Source organism: Thunnus maccoyii, chromosome 3 (genome assembly GCF_910596095.1).
Source record: "Thunnus maccoyii chromosome 3, fThuMac1.1, whole genome shotgun sequence".
Lineage (NCBI taxonomy): Eukaryota > Metazoa > Chordata > Actinopteri > Scombriformes > Scombridae > Thunnus > Thunnus maccoyii.
Genome location: NC_056535.1, coordinates 18,531,566 through 18,549,843, shown reverse-complemented (window position 1 = coordinate 18,549,843; position 18,278 = coordinate 18,531,566). Strand labels below are relative to the sequence as shown.

General features: G+C 36.7%; 1 protein-coding gene across 1 annotated transcript; it reads left to right on the top strand.

Moving 5' to 3' along the window:
• The first annotated feature begins 1,653 nt into the window (after positions 1 to 1,653).
• slc6a11a (solute carrier family 6 member 11a) lies at positions 1,654 to 16,973 on the top strand. Its single transcript, XM_042405659.1, has 14 exons — positions 1,654 to 2,276; positions 9,429 to 9,563; positions 9,646 to 9,786; positions 9,980 to 10,067; positions 11,726 to 11,858; positions 13,522 to 13,656; positions 13,750 to 13,853; positions 14,315 to 14,439; positions 15,011 to 15,123; positions 15,221 to 15,358; positions 15,526 to 15,628; positions 16,307 to 16,407; positions 16,507 to 16,677; positions 16,789 to 16,973. The coding sequence occupies exons 1-14, from the start codon at positions 2,063 to 2,065 to the stop codon at positions 16,900 to 16,902; spliced, it is 1,815 nt and encodes a 604-aa protein (XP_042261593.1). The 5' UTR covers positions 1,654 to 2,062; the 3' UTR covers positions 16,903 to 16,973.
• The last annotated feature ends 1,305 nt before the right edge of the window (positions 16,974 to 18,278 follow it).

The following is an 18,278-nucleotide window of genomic DNA, read 5'->3' as shown; positions in this document are numbered from 1 at the left end:
TATGAGAAATCAATAAATTTTATTTCATGTTGAGCTTGTGTGAGTTTGAATTCATTTTTAGTGGTATTTGTACATTGTATATTTACAAAATGTTTTTATTGTATATTGTCCTGTACTGGACATTCATTTGATTAGACACAACTAAAAGCATCCCCATCCCTTTTCCAAAGAATGTAGACGGGCTTACACTACATAACATATCTATTACAATCTGAAAGGGAATTGAAATTATAATATGATTGACAAAGATGAAAAGTAACTACGTACATTAACTTTAATGCTGTACTTAAGTACAATTTTGACATACTTGTACTATACTTCTGTATTTTCATTTTATGCTACTTTATACATCTACTCTACTACATTTCATTATTGTAATTTTATCTCCACTACATTTATTTGGCAGCAATACTTAAATACTGTAGTTACTTCAGATTAAGATTTAATATACATAATATGTGATCAGTTTATAAAATATGAATAAATGTTATCGATTAAATTACCCAACAGTATGAATCAGCGCCACCTTGACCAGCTACAACAAAAAAGTACTACTTACATTTTCACGCATCAATAATAATGATCAAATAATAAGCTATAACGTAAATCATTGACAGGGTCTATTCTGCATTAAGTACTTTAATACTGAACTTCTGACACTTTAAGTAGATTTTGTTGCTGATACTTCTTTACTTCAGGACTTTCACTTGTAACAGTGTTGTATTGCTACTTTTACTTGTGTAAATGGTCTGAATACTTCTTCCAGCACTGACAATAGAGAATATCTAAAGGGGCTTTGGGTTGAAAGAGCAAATCCTCGTGTGAAGGCTGAAAAGCCTGCATTAGCAACCAACAATTTATATTAGCTAATGGAAGTGTCACTGCACTCAGAGGAGGAACAAAGATCCAGAAGTGCACCCTGCTGTGTTCTTTAAATACTGAGCTGCATAGAAATAATCCTTGAGGAGCAGCAAGGGTGGAAAGGCATAACAGTGTTTTGCAACTGCATTCGAGAAAGAGCTTGCACTGTGTGAGTATAGTGCAGTGAGTATACTTGCAAACAACTTTATACTTTAAGGTGAAGTTCAGTACAAGTACATCATCAAATTATAAAAGGGGCTATTCACATAAAAAACTCCACAGTAATATCTCAAAAACAGCTTCTTATAGAGTTTCAGTTGTACAACTTGGTGGTTATTATTGTAAAATGTGTTGTCATGTAAGTCTTCTGACACAAATGACACACTGTAATTGTGATGGATCACACAAATACCTGAGTAATGGTTGATTACATAAGTTTTGCCTTCGGTATAGCAATTACTTGGCTAAATGCCATTACATTATATGTAATATAAGTGTTCTGGTGAACACTTATATTACATATAATGATTTATGTATGTGTCAGTTCGGACCCTAAAATGTTTAACTTAAGATTATTTGATACGTTTCTACCAAAGGCAAACACTCACACAAAAGCTTTTTTTTTTTGTTATTTTGCTCAAAACCTGAAATAATACAGCTATACATACTTCAACTATTTCCCTCTAAAAATAAACAGTGTATATATATATATATATATATATATATATATATACATACATATATATATATATGTCTTCACTATAAAAAGGTAATGTATGTATCTGAAGGCAACTTAGTACTTGGACTTTAAGCTCAACTTTAAAAAGGAGAAGCATGTGGAAAGCAATGTACACAGGCAATGTACACTGAAAAAAAAAAGAAATTCTTGGCCCCGTAACAACTCACTTTGGACCTTTAACAAGTAATTATCTAAAATCTCTGTTGTGTTTTGTTACAAAAAAGCTAATTACATACTTCATTCTTGAGTTGAGACTGACAGGTTAATCTGTATTCGTGACTTCTCCTAGTTATCAGCCCCACTTTCAAATCCCTCAATACCATGTGCTGGCAAATTACTTTCTGGCGTACATCTAGAGGTCCCCCTTGTGGCTAAAATACCTTGCAGCCTGTCAATTAGGTAGCCCCATTCAAATTTGCATCAGACGGTCCCCAGCCAGTCAATCCAGAAACTCAAGAATCAATGCCAGTCTTGCCATTAGATCACTTCTCCCTCAGCGATATGGCAGACTCTCTGGCCAGGCTGTGTCATCTCCCTCCAAAGACTACTTCACAGTCTGTCAAGGAGCGAGGCAAGTGGGGTAGCAAAAAGGAGTTTATTCTGTCTGTGGCTGGAGCTATTATTGGACTTGGAAATGTGTGGAGGTTTCCATATCTGTGCTACAAGAATGGTGGTGGTGAGTATTTGTACTTTTTAATCTCTCAGTTTAGTACCAATAACCCTAACTCCCCTGAATAAAAATGCAGTTAAGTGTTAGAGAATGAATGCAAACTCGTTTTTTAGCCCTCTGTAGCCTATAAACTAGAGCAATAAAGAAATTGCAATAAATTTTATTTTATGTTAGGTTGCTTCTAGAAAAACTAGAAACTTTTGCTGTAAAATATTGAATGAGTGTTGCTCTAGGAAAAACTGTGATCTGTTAATCTTAAAACCATCTGGTATTTCACATGTGATAAATTGCCAAATGCACTTCTAGAACGTCATACAAACCTATTGTTTAACTGCTGTATTTAGTCAAAATCCCTGAACGCTGTCCTCTGTAAAACTTTACTGTCTGTCTGTCTCTCTCTCTGCTTCACATCTGATGATTAAGGATTTGACAGGTTATGAAAGGCAATGAAAATAATGTACTGCCTGTGTCTGTGCAAAGAGGAGAGTCACATTCTTTGCTGAATCCCTCTTATTATTATTTGCTTACAAAGTACCATAGTCCTCAAGCTGATTTCACATCCCTCAAATCGAAAAGACAAACACAAGCAATTTTTACATAAGTACTGTAAACCAGCTGGTAAAGTGTTTTATAATGTAATGTTCATTGGTCCCAATGTGAAAATTCTGCTTGACTGGTTGTAATCTAATTAATAAATAAAGTAACTTTAAGCTGTTTTTTCAAACTTAACTTAAACATAAACTTTGTGTTTTTACTCGTCATTCTGCTCTTACATGTGAAGTGAAGAGCAGGAAAATCAATATGTGTCATTTCTTTATCTGGAGAAGCCAGTCCACTTGCATGACAGATAAATCAATTACACTCTTTCTACCAGTTTTGTTTCATGTTAGGTTAGGACACTCCAGGCAAATTTGTGAGTAACATCACGCACAAAACGTGTTTAATTCTTTAGATACGCTGTAATGCAACTAGCTAAGAGGTTACATTACCAAACAATGAATGACTCCATCTAACTCTGAAACCCTGCCCAGCTGAATTTAGGACAACCATTAACTGTCAGGTTTCAGCTTTTTGAGGGCTCAATTATTAATCAGTCCTTCAAGGAAATTACTAAAGAAATAATTAACACAAATTCAAGAAATTTGCAAGAGCTTGCAATTTTGCTAGCTTGCAAATTACCGAAACTTTTCCGCATGAAACAGCAAAATCAAGACCACTTATGATTTGGACCAATTGTTGCATTTGTGTTGTGGTAACTTTTAAGAATACAAGTTGATGCGTTGTTCAGACAGCAAAGATGAACATAATCTAACTCAAACGTAAAAATGGGCACTTTGGAAATGAAATGATATTTTTATGTTAATGGTTTATTTTAATGGCATTACTGACTGATTTTATTTGGTACTAAGGTTGAGGTGAAACTTTATTTAATAAAGGCTTATAAATGGAACAAGTACAGTATTTTCTTTTTTATATAACTTTGAGCCCATGGTTCAAAACAAATTCTAAAAAATAAGCGCTGAAATATAGTTGTTTCTGTGAAACCCAATATGCTTTTTATCAAAGGAGGTGATTACATATGACTCTTCATTGGTAGTAGTTTTTTTTAAAATTGCATTATTTTCCTTTGCTTGCAATTTTTCTCAATTCCCACAACTTAGCCACAACCGCAAAGATCACATAACATCACAAATAGTGTTGGAATTTTTGAGAAAAGCCACTGCAAAATCAAGTATTTTTGGCTGCAATAATCATAAAAAAACGCTGTGAAATCCTGGAATGACTGGTTAATAGTTGTTCAGCAGTGTTGTGGTAACATAATGGGACTTGACTAAGAAAATTTGAGTGGTTTTCTTAGTAAAAGTTTTTTTGTTTGTTTGTTTTTTTTGAAATGGTGTTGACTTAAAAGCTCAAGTTCAATGCAAACATTAGCCATCTATGATGATCTATGATCTATGATCTAGATGTCAAGTATGCCAGGTGGTGATCTCTAAATGTAGACTCTGTCCTGTTAGAAGGTCATGAGCTATATTTGCAATTTCATAACCACATGTGGCTTTTAGATCTGGCTTCAATATCATTTTTATATGTTTGTAGTTTTGCATTATATTTGTGCAGTCGCACTCGCTATGCAACTCTGTGGCTCAAACCCACATTGTGTAAACACGTAACACCCTCGAAAAGGAATCTTGGCTGCAGTCACTAAGCCACAATTAGTTGAAATAATGCCGGCTACAGTCAGTAAGCGAATGCTACTCACACATCCAAGATTAACACAACTGTCTAGATAGAGAGTGGAGGCAAGGAGAAACAAACTGGGAAATTACTAGAAAGCTGAAAACTACTAACTGTTTTCTCCAAAAATGTTAATACTTATACACATCAGAGCTTTATCTATTAGTTGATATGTCAGTTAGTTTATACACATAGAATTAATCAGCAGTAAGTCAATTTATTGAGCAAACCTGCCAAACATTCTGGTTTCATCCTCTACAATATTTAGGATTTGCTGCTTATCTCTTGTTGTTTGTTGTATTGCTGTAAATTAAAGATCTTATTAGGTCACAGAGTAAGCAACATAAAGTCTTGCAGAGAGAGACACTGTCTCTCCTTGGATAGGCAGCTGTCTGTGTCTGTTTTGGGGATGCAGAAACCTCTCTGATAAAGGGTATTGCCGTGGTTACAAAGGTCAGAGGGGGCCCGCCTAGGCAACAAATAGGTGAATGCATAGCCAGAATGTGCTGACAGTGACCTGAAGTTCCATGCAACGTGACCTGAACTAACACGGGTAAAATGCAGTTCCTTGTTTAGAAACTAGTGAACCAATTAGACTAATTTTTCATATTGTAGGCTGATCTGCTCAGGTTAAAGACTAATTATCAGACCTTCAGGGGGCAGAACAGAAAGAGACAGCATCCAAGTTGCAGATGACTTCGATGTTCAATATTTCAGTTCTCCTTGATCAAGTGCTTCAATAAACATTTTCAGCTTTAAGACATCAAAGGCTTGTGTCCGCTTTTCTCCACTGAGGTGCTGACCATCACTCAAAATATCCACAACATTATGAATCATTAGTTGCAGCCCTAAAGCTATAGCCTACACATATTCAGCATATTCATAATGATTATTGCTGAATACTGTTTAAATTTTTATATAATGAAGATGAATAGATATCAATAACCTTCTACTTGACAGCAGTCTGTGAAAACTGAAAAAGGGGTGATTTCACTGCTTTTTTCCCCCATCCAGACCACATTAGACAGATTAAAAAATTTACTCTATAAAGATATTTTGGTAATCTAGTCCAGATTTGACAAGTCTAAGTATAGTAGTTTTTGATCTGGACCTGATCTAAGTAGTCTGGATGGGAGAAAGTTTTCACAAATCTGAAACTGTGTTGTAATGAGTCCCTTGAGTCTCCTTCTTAATCTAGTCCAGATTTGACACGTTTAAGTATAATGGTTTTTGGTCCGGACCTGGTCTGATATGGTCTGAATGGGGAAATATCAGTGAAATCGCCCTTTTTTCTGTTTTCATAATAGCAGTAAAGGTTTAAAAAAAATCTGAAAGTGGGTTTAAACAGCGTTAAGGCGTTTGCTACGATGTCTAATACTGTAAGTGGTGAAAAGCGGCGAATCAGTCGCTAAATATCATTATTTACGTTTCCCTTAACTTTCCCCTTAACTCCAAATCGGAAACTGACCTCTATCAACTGAAGAGCTAACGCTAACTTAGCCGTTAAAACAGTTGATGAAATTATTATACTGACAAACCAGACAAGTGCATTTTCACAGAGATATCATAAAGTTATAGCTTAGGTTAGCTGCTAAATATATTCATAAATATCGAGTCGACAGCTTTCTTTTGACACTTTAGTTAACTTACCTAACAGACTCCCGCTTGCTACTTCAGTTCCGGGACGACGCCAATGCTAATGCTAACGCTAACGCTACTTGGCAGAATGTACAAAATCCATGTCAGTATTGACTTCCCTGATAAAGTATGGAGGAAAAATTCCTAGCTGTTGCTTCCACCCTAAAACTCACTCACTTTACTGCAAAGTTTAACCTGACACAGCCCTCTGGTTCTTTATTACACTGAACTTGTGGTTTTTCAGTTTCCGTTTAGGCTTGAGTATCTGTCCAGAACATGGCGTCAACGGCTTCTACACAGTACTTGTGACGTCACAAACCATGCCTCATTCACATCACATCAGAGTTGTTGCAATTGTGTGAGAGCTACGAAGCTATTTATTATTTCGCCGTTTTTCGGCGTTTAACTAGTCCTACACGATTTGTCCTATCAACTTCGTTTCAATGTCAAATTGTACATCCCCATAAGGAGATGAATGCTATTACTTTTCTCATTTGTAGCACATTCCAGTGATTGTGTGATTGCTAAAAGCAATCACACATTGTTCTTCACACTCTTTCTTCCTTTTATTATTCAAGTCTACAATTTTACACAGGTAGTCTCCTAAAGCCTTGTACTTACATTTGCTGACAAAGTATACATTTTTCTTCCAACATTAGTTGCTTGTTGTGCTGGCTAAGTCTACTTGTTTCTCTAGATTTTGGCCTTCTTTTTTTAACCCCAAAAGCAGAGATTTTCAATCTCAAGAGGGTTATTTTGAAAACACCAGCTTTGCATTTTAGTGTGGATGGGAAATCAGAGATTTTCCAGTTAGTTTCTTGTTTGGCACTATACTTTTTTTTTTTTTGTGCTTATTTTGCCAAATTGGAACTCATCTCAGGATTGTTTGAGTGTGTACAGACATGTCTGTGATTGACATCGCCGTTAACTGGGTTGCACAAGTTAGGGCAAGACAACTTTACCAGTTTTGGAGTTTATTACTGTCATGTAACACCAGGCATAGCCACACCCAACTTCAACCTGAGCAAAGGTCTAATCAGCCAAAATAACCAAAAACACCTGGGGGTGTGCAGCACTGTAACAACCTACAAACGACTTTGAATTATCTAACTTTTAACCGGATCTCATAATCACAGTTGTAATTTCAACTGGAACACGTGACATGAAAAGTGTGTATGAAAAGGAAAACAAATATGGATGACATCAGTCAAAGGTCTTTATTCATGGTAATTAAAACCAGATTTAATATAGTGCTTTATTGTCACTGCACAGTATTTTTAACCCTCACACAATCATGGGTATCCTTCCCATCTCTAGAATCCATTTGACAGGAGCGCAGCATCAGCACAGAACAGCCTTGCTCACTGACTAGTTGTTTAATAGTTAAATTCTTCACACACTCATGTTACATACACACACAGCTGTTTGTATTTTATTTTCAGTCTTCCGTACATTTTTTGGCTTCTTTCAACTGCTGCATACTTTGTGCTATAAAAACCATTCAAACGTCAATCTGTGCAGCTCATTAAGGAGATGTGTGCTTGTATTTTTCTGAAATGTAACATGTTTCAGTGATTTTATATAATTTTTTAAAGCATTAAAATTTATAAAGGCAATTTATGGGACGAAACGTCCAACTGAGTTGGAACCTTTGTCACTTTGACACTCAACTGCTTGGACATCCCTTATCCGACAGACACCATTCGAACTATAAAATGTTCACAAAACTTTGAGTTTTCAAAGACACATAAAGAACTATTTTCAGCAACAAGAAGAATGATGAGTCCTGCAATAGATGGTATGGTATGGCCCCCACAGAGCGCTGATCTCAACATCATGGAGTCAATCTGGGATTACATGAAGAAGCACCTGAGAGGCCTAAATAATAAATCAACAGAAGAACATTCTTTCTCCAGGATGATTACAACAACCTACCTGCAAGTTACCATGAAAAACTGTGTTAAAGTGAACCGGGGAGAACTGCTGCTGTTTTAAAGGCATAGCTGCTCACAGCAACTATTGATTTCATTTAGGTTTCTGCTGTTTACTCAACTTTGTAAGAAGTTAATGGATAAATTAAAACAATTTATAGAAATATTTTTGTAAGCATTCTCACTTTACTTTTGTGCCTAAAACTTTTGCACCATAACGTATATATATATATATATATATGGATGCGTCACGTCAGCCAAAGACCTGCGTCAAATGTCGTTAAACCAAAATTTCATCCATCTCATGTCTCGTTCATTTCATATCAAATGGTGAAAATTGGAAAGATTAAGTGTTCATGTCATCAAGATGATTTTGTGATTACTGAGTTGGTTGTGTGAAGATTAAAATATTGTGCATGACAATATAACCCCATATCCATTTAATTTGGATTTAATTGCATTGAACTAAGATATTTGGCCAATGTAATTGACCAATATTTGTTTGGTTTTCAGGCACTTCCAAGTTGAATATATCGGAGCTTTCAAAAATCCCAAGTTTCCCAGTTGTAATAACAACTTGGATGTTGACGTGAATGACGTTTACAAGTTGGAGACTCACAATAACTCCAATATGTCATGAACTTCCTATTTAATATGTAGTGCACTCTATTTACTGTCCACCATTTTAACTGGGTGTCCAAACTCTCAGTGTGAAATGAATGCACTATATAGCACCCTCAAAAATTCCCACAATTCGACGAAAAACAGACACTACTTTCTGTTAACAATCCCATAATGCAGTGTGTCGCTTATTATTATCATAAAATTAGTCATGCAACACTACACCTGTGACTATGATCACTGCACATAAGGATGATTCATAAGTGTCTGAAATCTCACTTTACTTCACACTATAGAGTGGACTACTGAGGCCTTTTTCACAGCGGGCATTTTGACATGTCATGGTAGGAAAAGCACGTGTTACTAATGACATTAACATGGATCTGTTCTATTCAAGCCCAGTAAGCCGTTACAGTGATCCAGCATGCACAATACCAGGACCATGAAGCTGAAGCAGCTAAATGGAATTCAGTCATCATTCATTTGATTATTTGCACCTGTGCTTTTCCTACCATCACATGTCAAGATGTCTTCCCTGATAAAGGCGATAGTTTATGAGCATGTGTCAAACTCAGATTTTAGGCGAGTATAGAAAAGCCTACCTCTTAAACCGTTACATGCATCATTTTGTCAGATATTCAAGGAGTTGAAATCACAAAAAAATGTGTGTGAATATAGTCTTTGTATGTGTGGTGTTCTATGTGCATTAACAATCCTTTATTCACACTCACAGGTGCATTCTTCATTCCTTATATCCTATTCCTTGTGACCTGTGGCATTCCTCTGTTCGTCCTGGAAACAGCACTGGGCCAGTATACCAGTCAGGGGGGAATCATGTGCTGGAGGAAAATCTGCCCCTTGTTCGAAGGTGAGGTGTACCTGCCAGGATTTTGATGCACTGTGCAGACTTAAGGAGGAAATACTATATAAACACTCTATGTTGTTTTCAGGCATGGGGTTCGCCAGCCAAATGATCATTTTCTATGGATGTATCAGCTACATTGTGATTTTAGCCTGGGCCTTTCTTTACTTTTTCTCCTCCTTCTCCGGAGAGTTGCCATGGGCCACCTGTAATAACACATGGAATACAGGTGAAGTAATTGTTTGTCCTGGAGTTTACTAATAAGGAAAATGTTTGCATTATTTCATTGTATTTATAGTTAAGATGTCTGGTTTAGATGATCTGCATTTATTTAAACTGGGGACTGTATCATCTAATAATTGTATAATTGATCATGCGTTTTCAGTTTTAACTGTGTTTAACCATACTTTGATATATTTCAGATGCTTGTGTGGTATTAAACCACTATAATGCCACTTTCAACTTGACCTCACCTTTGAATTCATCATCATCTGTTACAGAGTTTTGGCAGTAAGTTTTTACCCAAAAGAGACTTAATTCTTGTAGTAAAGTACAGCAGTACCACATCTCACTGAACAATTTTACACAGGTAGTCTCCTAAAGCCTTGTACTCACATTTGCTGACAAAGTATACATTTTTCTTCCAACATTAGTTGCTTGTTGTGCTGGCTAAGTCTAATTGTTTCTCTAGATTTTGGCCTTCCTTTTTTGACCCCAAAAGCAGAGATTTTCAATCTCAAGAGGGTTATTTTGAAAACATCAGCTTTGCATTTTAGTGTGGATGGGAAATCAGAGATTTTCCAGTTAGTTTCTTGTTTGGCACTATACTTTTTTTTTTTTTTGTGCTTATTTTGCCAAATTGGACCTCATCTCAGGATTGTTTGAGTGTGTACAGACATGTCTGTGATTGACATCTCCGTTAACTGGGTTGCACAAGTTAGGGCAAGACAACTTTACTAGTTTTGGAGTTTATTACTGTCATGTAACACCAGGCATAGCCACACCCAACTTCAACCTGAGCAAAGGTCTAATCAGCCAAAATAACCAAAAACACCTGGGGGTGTGCAGCACTGTAACGACCTACAAACGACTTTGAATTATCTAACTTTTAACCGGATCTCATAATCACAGTTGTAATTTCAACTGGAACATGTGACATGAAAAGTGTGTATGAAAAGGAAAACAAATATGGATGACATCAGTCAAAGGTCTTTATTCATGGTAATTAAAACCAGATTTAATATAGTGCTTTATTGTCACTGCACAGTATTTTTAACCCTCACACAATCATGGGTATCCTTCCCATCTCTAGAATCCATTTGACAGGAGCGCAGCATCAGCACAGAACAGCCTTGCTCACTGACTAGTTGTTTAATAGTTAAATTCTTCACACACTCATGTTTGTGGTTATTTTGGCTGATTAAACCCCTTGTCTGGACCATGAGGGCATATACAGACTATGTTTGATAGACATCTGCATCAATCCCTCGTTAGTTTTGTTGCATCTATCAGGGTGGGAAAATATACACCTGATGCAAACCCCGCAGGTTTAATCAACCAGAATAAGTGACAACACCTGTATACCAAAGGTATGCAGGACCTTTAATTGCATATTCAAGCGTGCATAATGATGAATAGTTTGCTGAACTTTTACATCAGCAGACCTTTCATGATGGACTTTCTGACTTGTCAATCACAGATGTTAACTAATAACAAATAATAGCTGCATTCCTTTCAAGTTTGCCCGTGCCAGGATTCCAGTATTGTGCATGCTGGCTCACCTGGACGTCTAAATGTGAAGAAGCCATCATAATTAGTTAAACACATGCTTTTCAAATTCTAAAAACATTTTAGGTTGGTTGGCCTTCTCCACAAATTCCACGAGCTTAGAAAATTTTCTTAATGAGAAAGGGGCATATGACTAGTGTGCCTTCACTAAATCTTGGAATAAATAAAATAACTCAGAAACATTAAAAATATCAAGCTGTGGCAGACATAAGCTGTACAGTAGACAGTGCATGGTCCTTGTGTTGTAACATTTCTTCCAGTTTTTTAATTGTTGTAGGAAACAACATGATAGAAACAACTTGAGACTAAAGGACATGTTAAGTTGTCTATTGCCTTAAATAAGTGATTCACATGCAGTGACAGTACATTGATCCCTACAGACGACGGGTGCTAAATATATCCACCGGCATAGAGACGTTGGGAAACGTACATTGGGACCTTTCTTTGTGCCTTCTTCTGGCCTGGGTCATCTGCTACTTCTGTGTCTGGAAGGGAGTGAGATCCACAGGAAAGGTGAGACTGAAAAGACAAACAGAAATGTAGTATGTCATGTAGTGCCAACGTAATCTTCATTTTTCTTTAATTTCTTTACTCAACTTCTTTTTTCTTATGTTGGTGACTTGGTGAGAGTAGAGGTATTTTCAGGAGGCTGTCACTCACCTACATAACAATCTGAAATGTTGTTAATCTATTCTGACCCTGAAACATATTTAGAGCATATAAAGGTAGAAGGAAAGCCCCTCTGATCCTGTGCATTTGTAGATTATTAGACAAAGGTGTCTCCTCCAACATTAATTTGTCAACTGTTGTCACTTTTGTTTCCCTTACTGTGTGAAAAGGATTTTAACGTTGAATGTCAGTGACCTCAGCAGGTGATATAACCAGGTTACATGATCAGCATGATGTAACTTAGAGGTTACTTCACCTACTGAGTTACACAACATCATGCATTTTATTCACTGTAAAACTATAACATAAAAAAAAATATGAAAAGCCCAAAACATGCAGGTTATGTATTCTGGTTATGTAGGCTTAAATGGCACTTTGTCTTTGGGCGGGTGATAAAGCACCATTTAGCTCTCACGTGTGCACATGCTTGAACTTATTGTGCACTCAAATCAGCCCACAACAAGATGTGCCAGATTCTTTAGGAGGATACAGGTCTGCTAATGTTGCTTCAATTCAATCCAGGTTTGTAGCAGGAATCGCTTACAACATGGTCGTATGCTCAACAACATGAGTCATATAACTGTGCTTCTACTCCCCGGCATCTATTCATATAATATGAGAGTACATATGGGAAGGCTGGTAACTCAATGGAAATCTCCACTAAATACTGTAAGAATGTTGTTTTGCACCTGTGGTTTCCACAGACTTGTAGCCACATGCAGTCAACTCTTATATGTCACTCTCGCCTTGAGCATTGGAAAAAAGGTATTAATGACGGATGTTTATCACAATGCTGTGAAAAGTTAGCTACAAGCCAAAACCCTCATTTGTCTGGCGTTCAATGGATGAGCTGGAGTGAGGTCTTTGATTGTGAGAAAGTCAACTGGAAACACAGACTGGCAGACTGCCTTGTGAGAGAGATGTTAGCGATGATACGGAGCGCCTGTGTCTAGTTGAGTCACTCCTATCTCTTGTATTTCTGCCCCGGTGGCTCAAATTCCAATTATATGAGTTGATCCTCTGGTACAATAAGAGTTTCAATGGCATCTTCTTGGCTTCCTTCACCTTTTAAGGTTGATGAAGTTTTTTCAACTGGTAAACTGAATTGTTTTTGTATAACACCTCTATATACCTTGTATAACACCAGGTTCACACACACTGCTCTACCCTGAATTTCTAGTACCTTCAGTAGTCCTCAGTCACATAAGAAGCAACATGTTTCATGACTCTGGCAGGTGCATTTAGGGCGTGTTGAAAGTCCATGGCAATAAAAAAAACAAAGTCACAGTAACATTATGTCTCGGTATGTTGTAAAACTACAGAAACAATTACCAAAAGCATGTCACACCTCCCAAGCAAATTTGTCAGTGTCTAGACTGTACTGTAGACACATACTGTACATTGTACCGTATACGGAGTCTCTGCAAATCAGAAACAATGCACTGTAGATTGTACAGTCAAGTATTCTTTAATTTGTGACGAATTAGTTTTTCTTGCTCAAACACAGGCCACCTACATCACAGCTACATTCCCCTTCGTCATGTTAGTGGTGCTGTTTCTGAGAGGAATGACCCTTCCAGGAGCCTTTCATGGTATCAAGTACTACCTGTATCCCAATCCTGAACGTTTGGCCGACCCACAGGTATCATTTAGCCTATGATCTCTTTGGTATTCAAATTTATGATCAGTTTCATAGCAAAGGTGTTAATGCTCTTTTTTTTTTACTGGTTTTTAGGTTTGGATGGATGCTGGAACCCAGATATTTTATTCCTATGCCTTATGTTTGGGATGTCTGACTACACTCGGGAGCTACAACAAGTACAACAACAACTGCTACAGGTGAGCACTTTATAAAGATGAAGATGTGATGTTTAAGCATCCAAATGCTTTGCAGCAAGATGTGGTGCATAAATAAAACACAATCATCATACTGTAAACAGTAGTCAATAGTAGCAATATCCATTAAATTTCAAACGTTTTAAAATCTGATTCTGTTCCTTAATATCTCTTTGTGGGTAGGTGAATGGCTGCTAGACAGGTATCTGTCTTGCTGTCACTTTTACATAATATTAATAAAAAGCTTCATGTCATTTTTTTGTTTATTTTTAATGTTAGTTTAAGTTAACTACTGTGTTTGAATTTTAAGGGCTCTGTAAGCATGTTTTGCACTGATTGTATACAATTTTTCATACAGTGACCCAGTAACTCACAGACTAACCACCAGTGTTATCAGTCCTTGATCCATCTCTGTTACCAAGATAAAATAAAAATAATGACAGTGCATTGTTTCTGATTTGCAGAGACTCCTTCTATCTTTGCCTGTTGAACAGTGGGACCAGCTTTATCTCTGGCTTTGCCATTTTCTCTATTCTGGGCTACATGTCACAAAAGCAGGGTGTCAATATTGCTTCAGTTGCTGAGTCAGGTATGGTGGTGCTTCTAACTGAATCCAAATTGAAAGGTTTTACTCTGACAGACAGTCTGTTTCCTACATTTTCCACAGTATTTAAAGAGGACACATCATGCACATTTCTAGGTCTATATTTTTATTCTGGGGCTCTACTGGAATATCTTTGAATGATTTACAGTTCAAAAAACTCTTATACTGGCCCTTTATGCAGCCCCTCAGTTCAGCCTGGTTGGTTAGCATCTGGAAGCTGCACCTCGGCAGCCTTACACCAGCATCGGAGGCTACGTAAACAAATAATAGTATCAAATATATGTACATGTACATGTTCAGGCCAAAATCTGATTTTAACAGTATATATATTCAAAAAATCACAAAAAGTGTGTTTCCCCTGTAATATTTCCAAATAGGTATTCATTTTAATGTTTAGTTTTAACTCTAATGGTTATTGTGACTGAAACTTTCAAATAAGGAAGGACTATGTAACTTGCTGTATTTAAAGCCACCGCTTGTCATATTAAATTGGTAGTATCAGAAAAGACACTGTGGCAGCCATGTTGATTTACTCACTGTTGGTTTCACTCTGCAGGGCCTGGCCTTGTGTTCATAGTCTACCCACAAGCTGTGACCCTTCTGCCGTGGCCTCAGCTCTGGTCCGTGTGCTTCTTTAGCATGATCATCTTGTTAGGAATAGATGGCCAGGTCAGCTACAGCCTTCTGTATGTCTCTCCAAAGATTTCTGACCATCTTCTTCTGTTAACTTGTTGCTACACTAACTTTTCTTTCTGTCATCCCTTAGTTTGCTGGGCTTGAAAGCATCATGACCTCTTTAGCAGATATCTACCCTTCCCAGATCCGAAAAGGATATCGCAGAGAGCTTCTTCTGATGCTGATCTGTTCTCTTTGCTATCTATTTGGCCTGTTCTTGGTGTCAGAGGTGAGCTGTCAGAAGTACATTCACTGGTGGTCACATAAGCAATTCATCATGTGAGAATACAAGCAATTATTGAGAATGAAGCACTAACATCAGGAGGAGCTGTCTGCTTAGATAAATAAAATAAAAGATTACTGACATCCAAACAAATTTGCCTACTTCAATTATAGGCTGGCGCATACATTCTGCAGATTTTTGATCACTATGTATGCAGTGGTCCCACTCTTCTTCTGATGGCAATCTTCCAGTCAGTGATTATTGGATGGATTTATGGTAAGATACTGTCTTTATATGCAACAATAACTTTACACTAATTGTACAGCCTTATAACAAAAGCCATGTCTCACTTCCATGCTATGTTCTATATCCATCAAATCTTTGAGCATATAGTGCTCTTACAGTGTTCTAGTGGTAGTACATAAATTAAGTAGCTATAAATAATGGACCTACACATCCTGGAGGTGTGCAGGTGTTGGAGAAACATGACACATCTAAATCATTGTCACACCTCTCACTGCGTCTGTAGGTGCACAACTATGCACTTCCAATAAAATTTGACAGCAGGAGATGTTCTTTGAAGATCTCACTGGAAGCGGTTGTGAAACTGTGAAAAATCTTTAGGAAAAAATGCAGTAAATCCAATGACTGTGGTAATAAATAACAAAAACAGAATTCACAAAAGTAGAAAAAGACTAACTGTCCAATTAGTTATATCGTCCATCTGTAATGTTACATACCAAAAAGAAATAAGGTTCCACCAATGAAAGAATAACATTAAGTCCCATTAAGTAAAGTAGAGACAAAGTTCTGAAACAGTTGCTTGAGTTGACAGAATTGCACCCAGAAAATAAGTTTCTTTAAGGTAAAAAAAAAGATGTTAACACTTATGTAATTGTATGTATGATGTGAAGCTGGGGCACAGTTCATGTGCTGTATTTGTCTCTGTCCTAGGTGCTGAACGCTTCTATGACAACATTGAGGACATGATTGGGTACAAACCTCTACCACTGATCAAGTACTGCTGGCTCTATGCTACCCCTGTTATTTGCAGTGTGAGTGTCTAAAGAGGGCTAGAACACATTACATTAATAATAATAATCTTTCATTTTGATCCTACAGTGTATATACTTGTGATTTGTTTCCTTTTATAGGGAACACTTGTATTTTTGCTCCTGAGATACACACCCATGAAGTTCAACAACTCCTATGTGTACCCTTGGTGGGCATACTGGATCGGTTGGTTTCTGGCCATGTCATCTCTTTCTATGATTCCAGTCACTATGATCTGCAAACTGGCCAAAGGAAAAGGGACACTCTGGCAGGTCAGTGGTGTTGTGAACAGGTGATTTTTGATTATTTTGCAGTTTTAAGAAGCATTTGCGTCTGCATGGCTGTTGGTGATATTCTTTAACAAAACTGATGTCTTCCCCCAGCGTCTCAAGACAATCTCCCAACCTGCCAATGAACTTTCAGTGGTGTCAAAGGAACTGGCGAGCATCAGTACTCCAATGCATGTCCTCGATGATGGAAAAAACAGCAATGTTTGATGAAATGCCAATCCTTTGAAATTAATCTTTATTTTTTATTTTTAAAAACATATAGAGCAGGTTGTTTACTATATTTGGTGGAGGTTAGCATTCATTTAATGTTTTTTTTTTTTTTAAAGTAATCAGGTAATCAATCTATATGCAGTATATTAAATGTCTAATATAGGTGGGGGGGTTTTTTTATCATTAAATTATGTTTGGGTTTGTTGCAGACACTGAATGTACAAAATACTATATTGAGTTGCAACATTCTTTCTGTATCTGATAGAGTTTCTGCGTGTTTTATCATTTTAGTCACTACAAATCACATTTACATACACTTTTTTTTTTTCACATTACTTACAACCAAGGCAGGGCATTATTGTACATTTTAAGAATGTGAAGATATTTAAACTAAGAGTATACTTACATTGTTGTTGTTAAAGCTCATGAAAACTTTAAATCTATATTTTTGCTATAATGTAACATAAGCAATATTCATGACTAAATATGCAACAAAAAAGATAAAATTAAGGGGGAAAACATGCCTTTTTTATATCAAGAGTGAACATACCAAATCCTTTCTAAAGAAATCAGTACACAGGCTGTTAAAGGCAACTGAGAATGTCGGGGAGGGTCTCATTTAATTATTTCTTCACATTCTGTTGATAATTTTATTTAATTTTTGAATGTTTTAAACTAAAATTCTTATGTAATTCTTACATATTGCACCTTTAAATAGCATCTAATACACTATAGGGTTTATAAATTCAAGCAGCAAGTAACTTAACACATTTTTTGACGGCCTGAGGAGGTATGTTTATTTGGCTTGATATATGCCTCTATATGTCTTAAAAAATTACATCATATATACACTGATTGTATAAACTATTAGACTATTAGCACTGACTTACTGATTTCAGTTAATAAGTCAATGCTAGCCACAGAAAATAAAGGTAATAAAAATCAGATGATTTGGATTAGGATTTATTTTTTAAAGGACCACATGAGTTTGTTTGAATCACATGAATGGTCTATTGTAATAAGACTCAATGCTGCTCAGGCCTGTTCAGTTACAAAAACAGGAGCTTGAAGAGATCAAAGGGGCGGAATGAGCAGAAGAGCTCCAGGGGTCACAGAGGACAGTTATGAGTCTGAGTTGAACACTGCATTGATGCAGAAGAGGTCACTGAGGTCAAAAGCAGCATTGTCTAAGCCTGTTGATAATCTTTTTTTTTTTTTTCTAAAAGTAAACTGTTAAAATTAAAGATGCACTTAGGTAAAACCAACAGAGCTGTGTGACCAAGCCAGGTCCACTAAACATTCCATATTCCATACTATGCCATATTTCCTGAAAGGCCATAAAAACCTATTTTCTCAATCAACCTCTACTACAT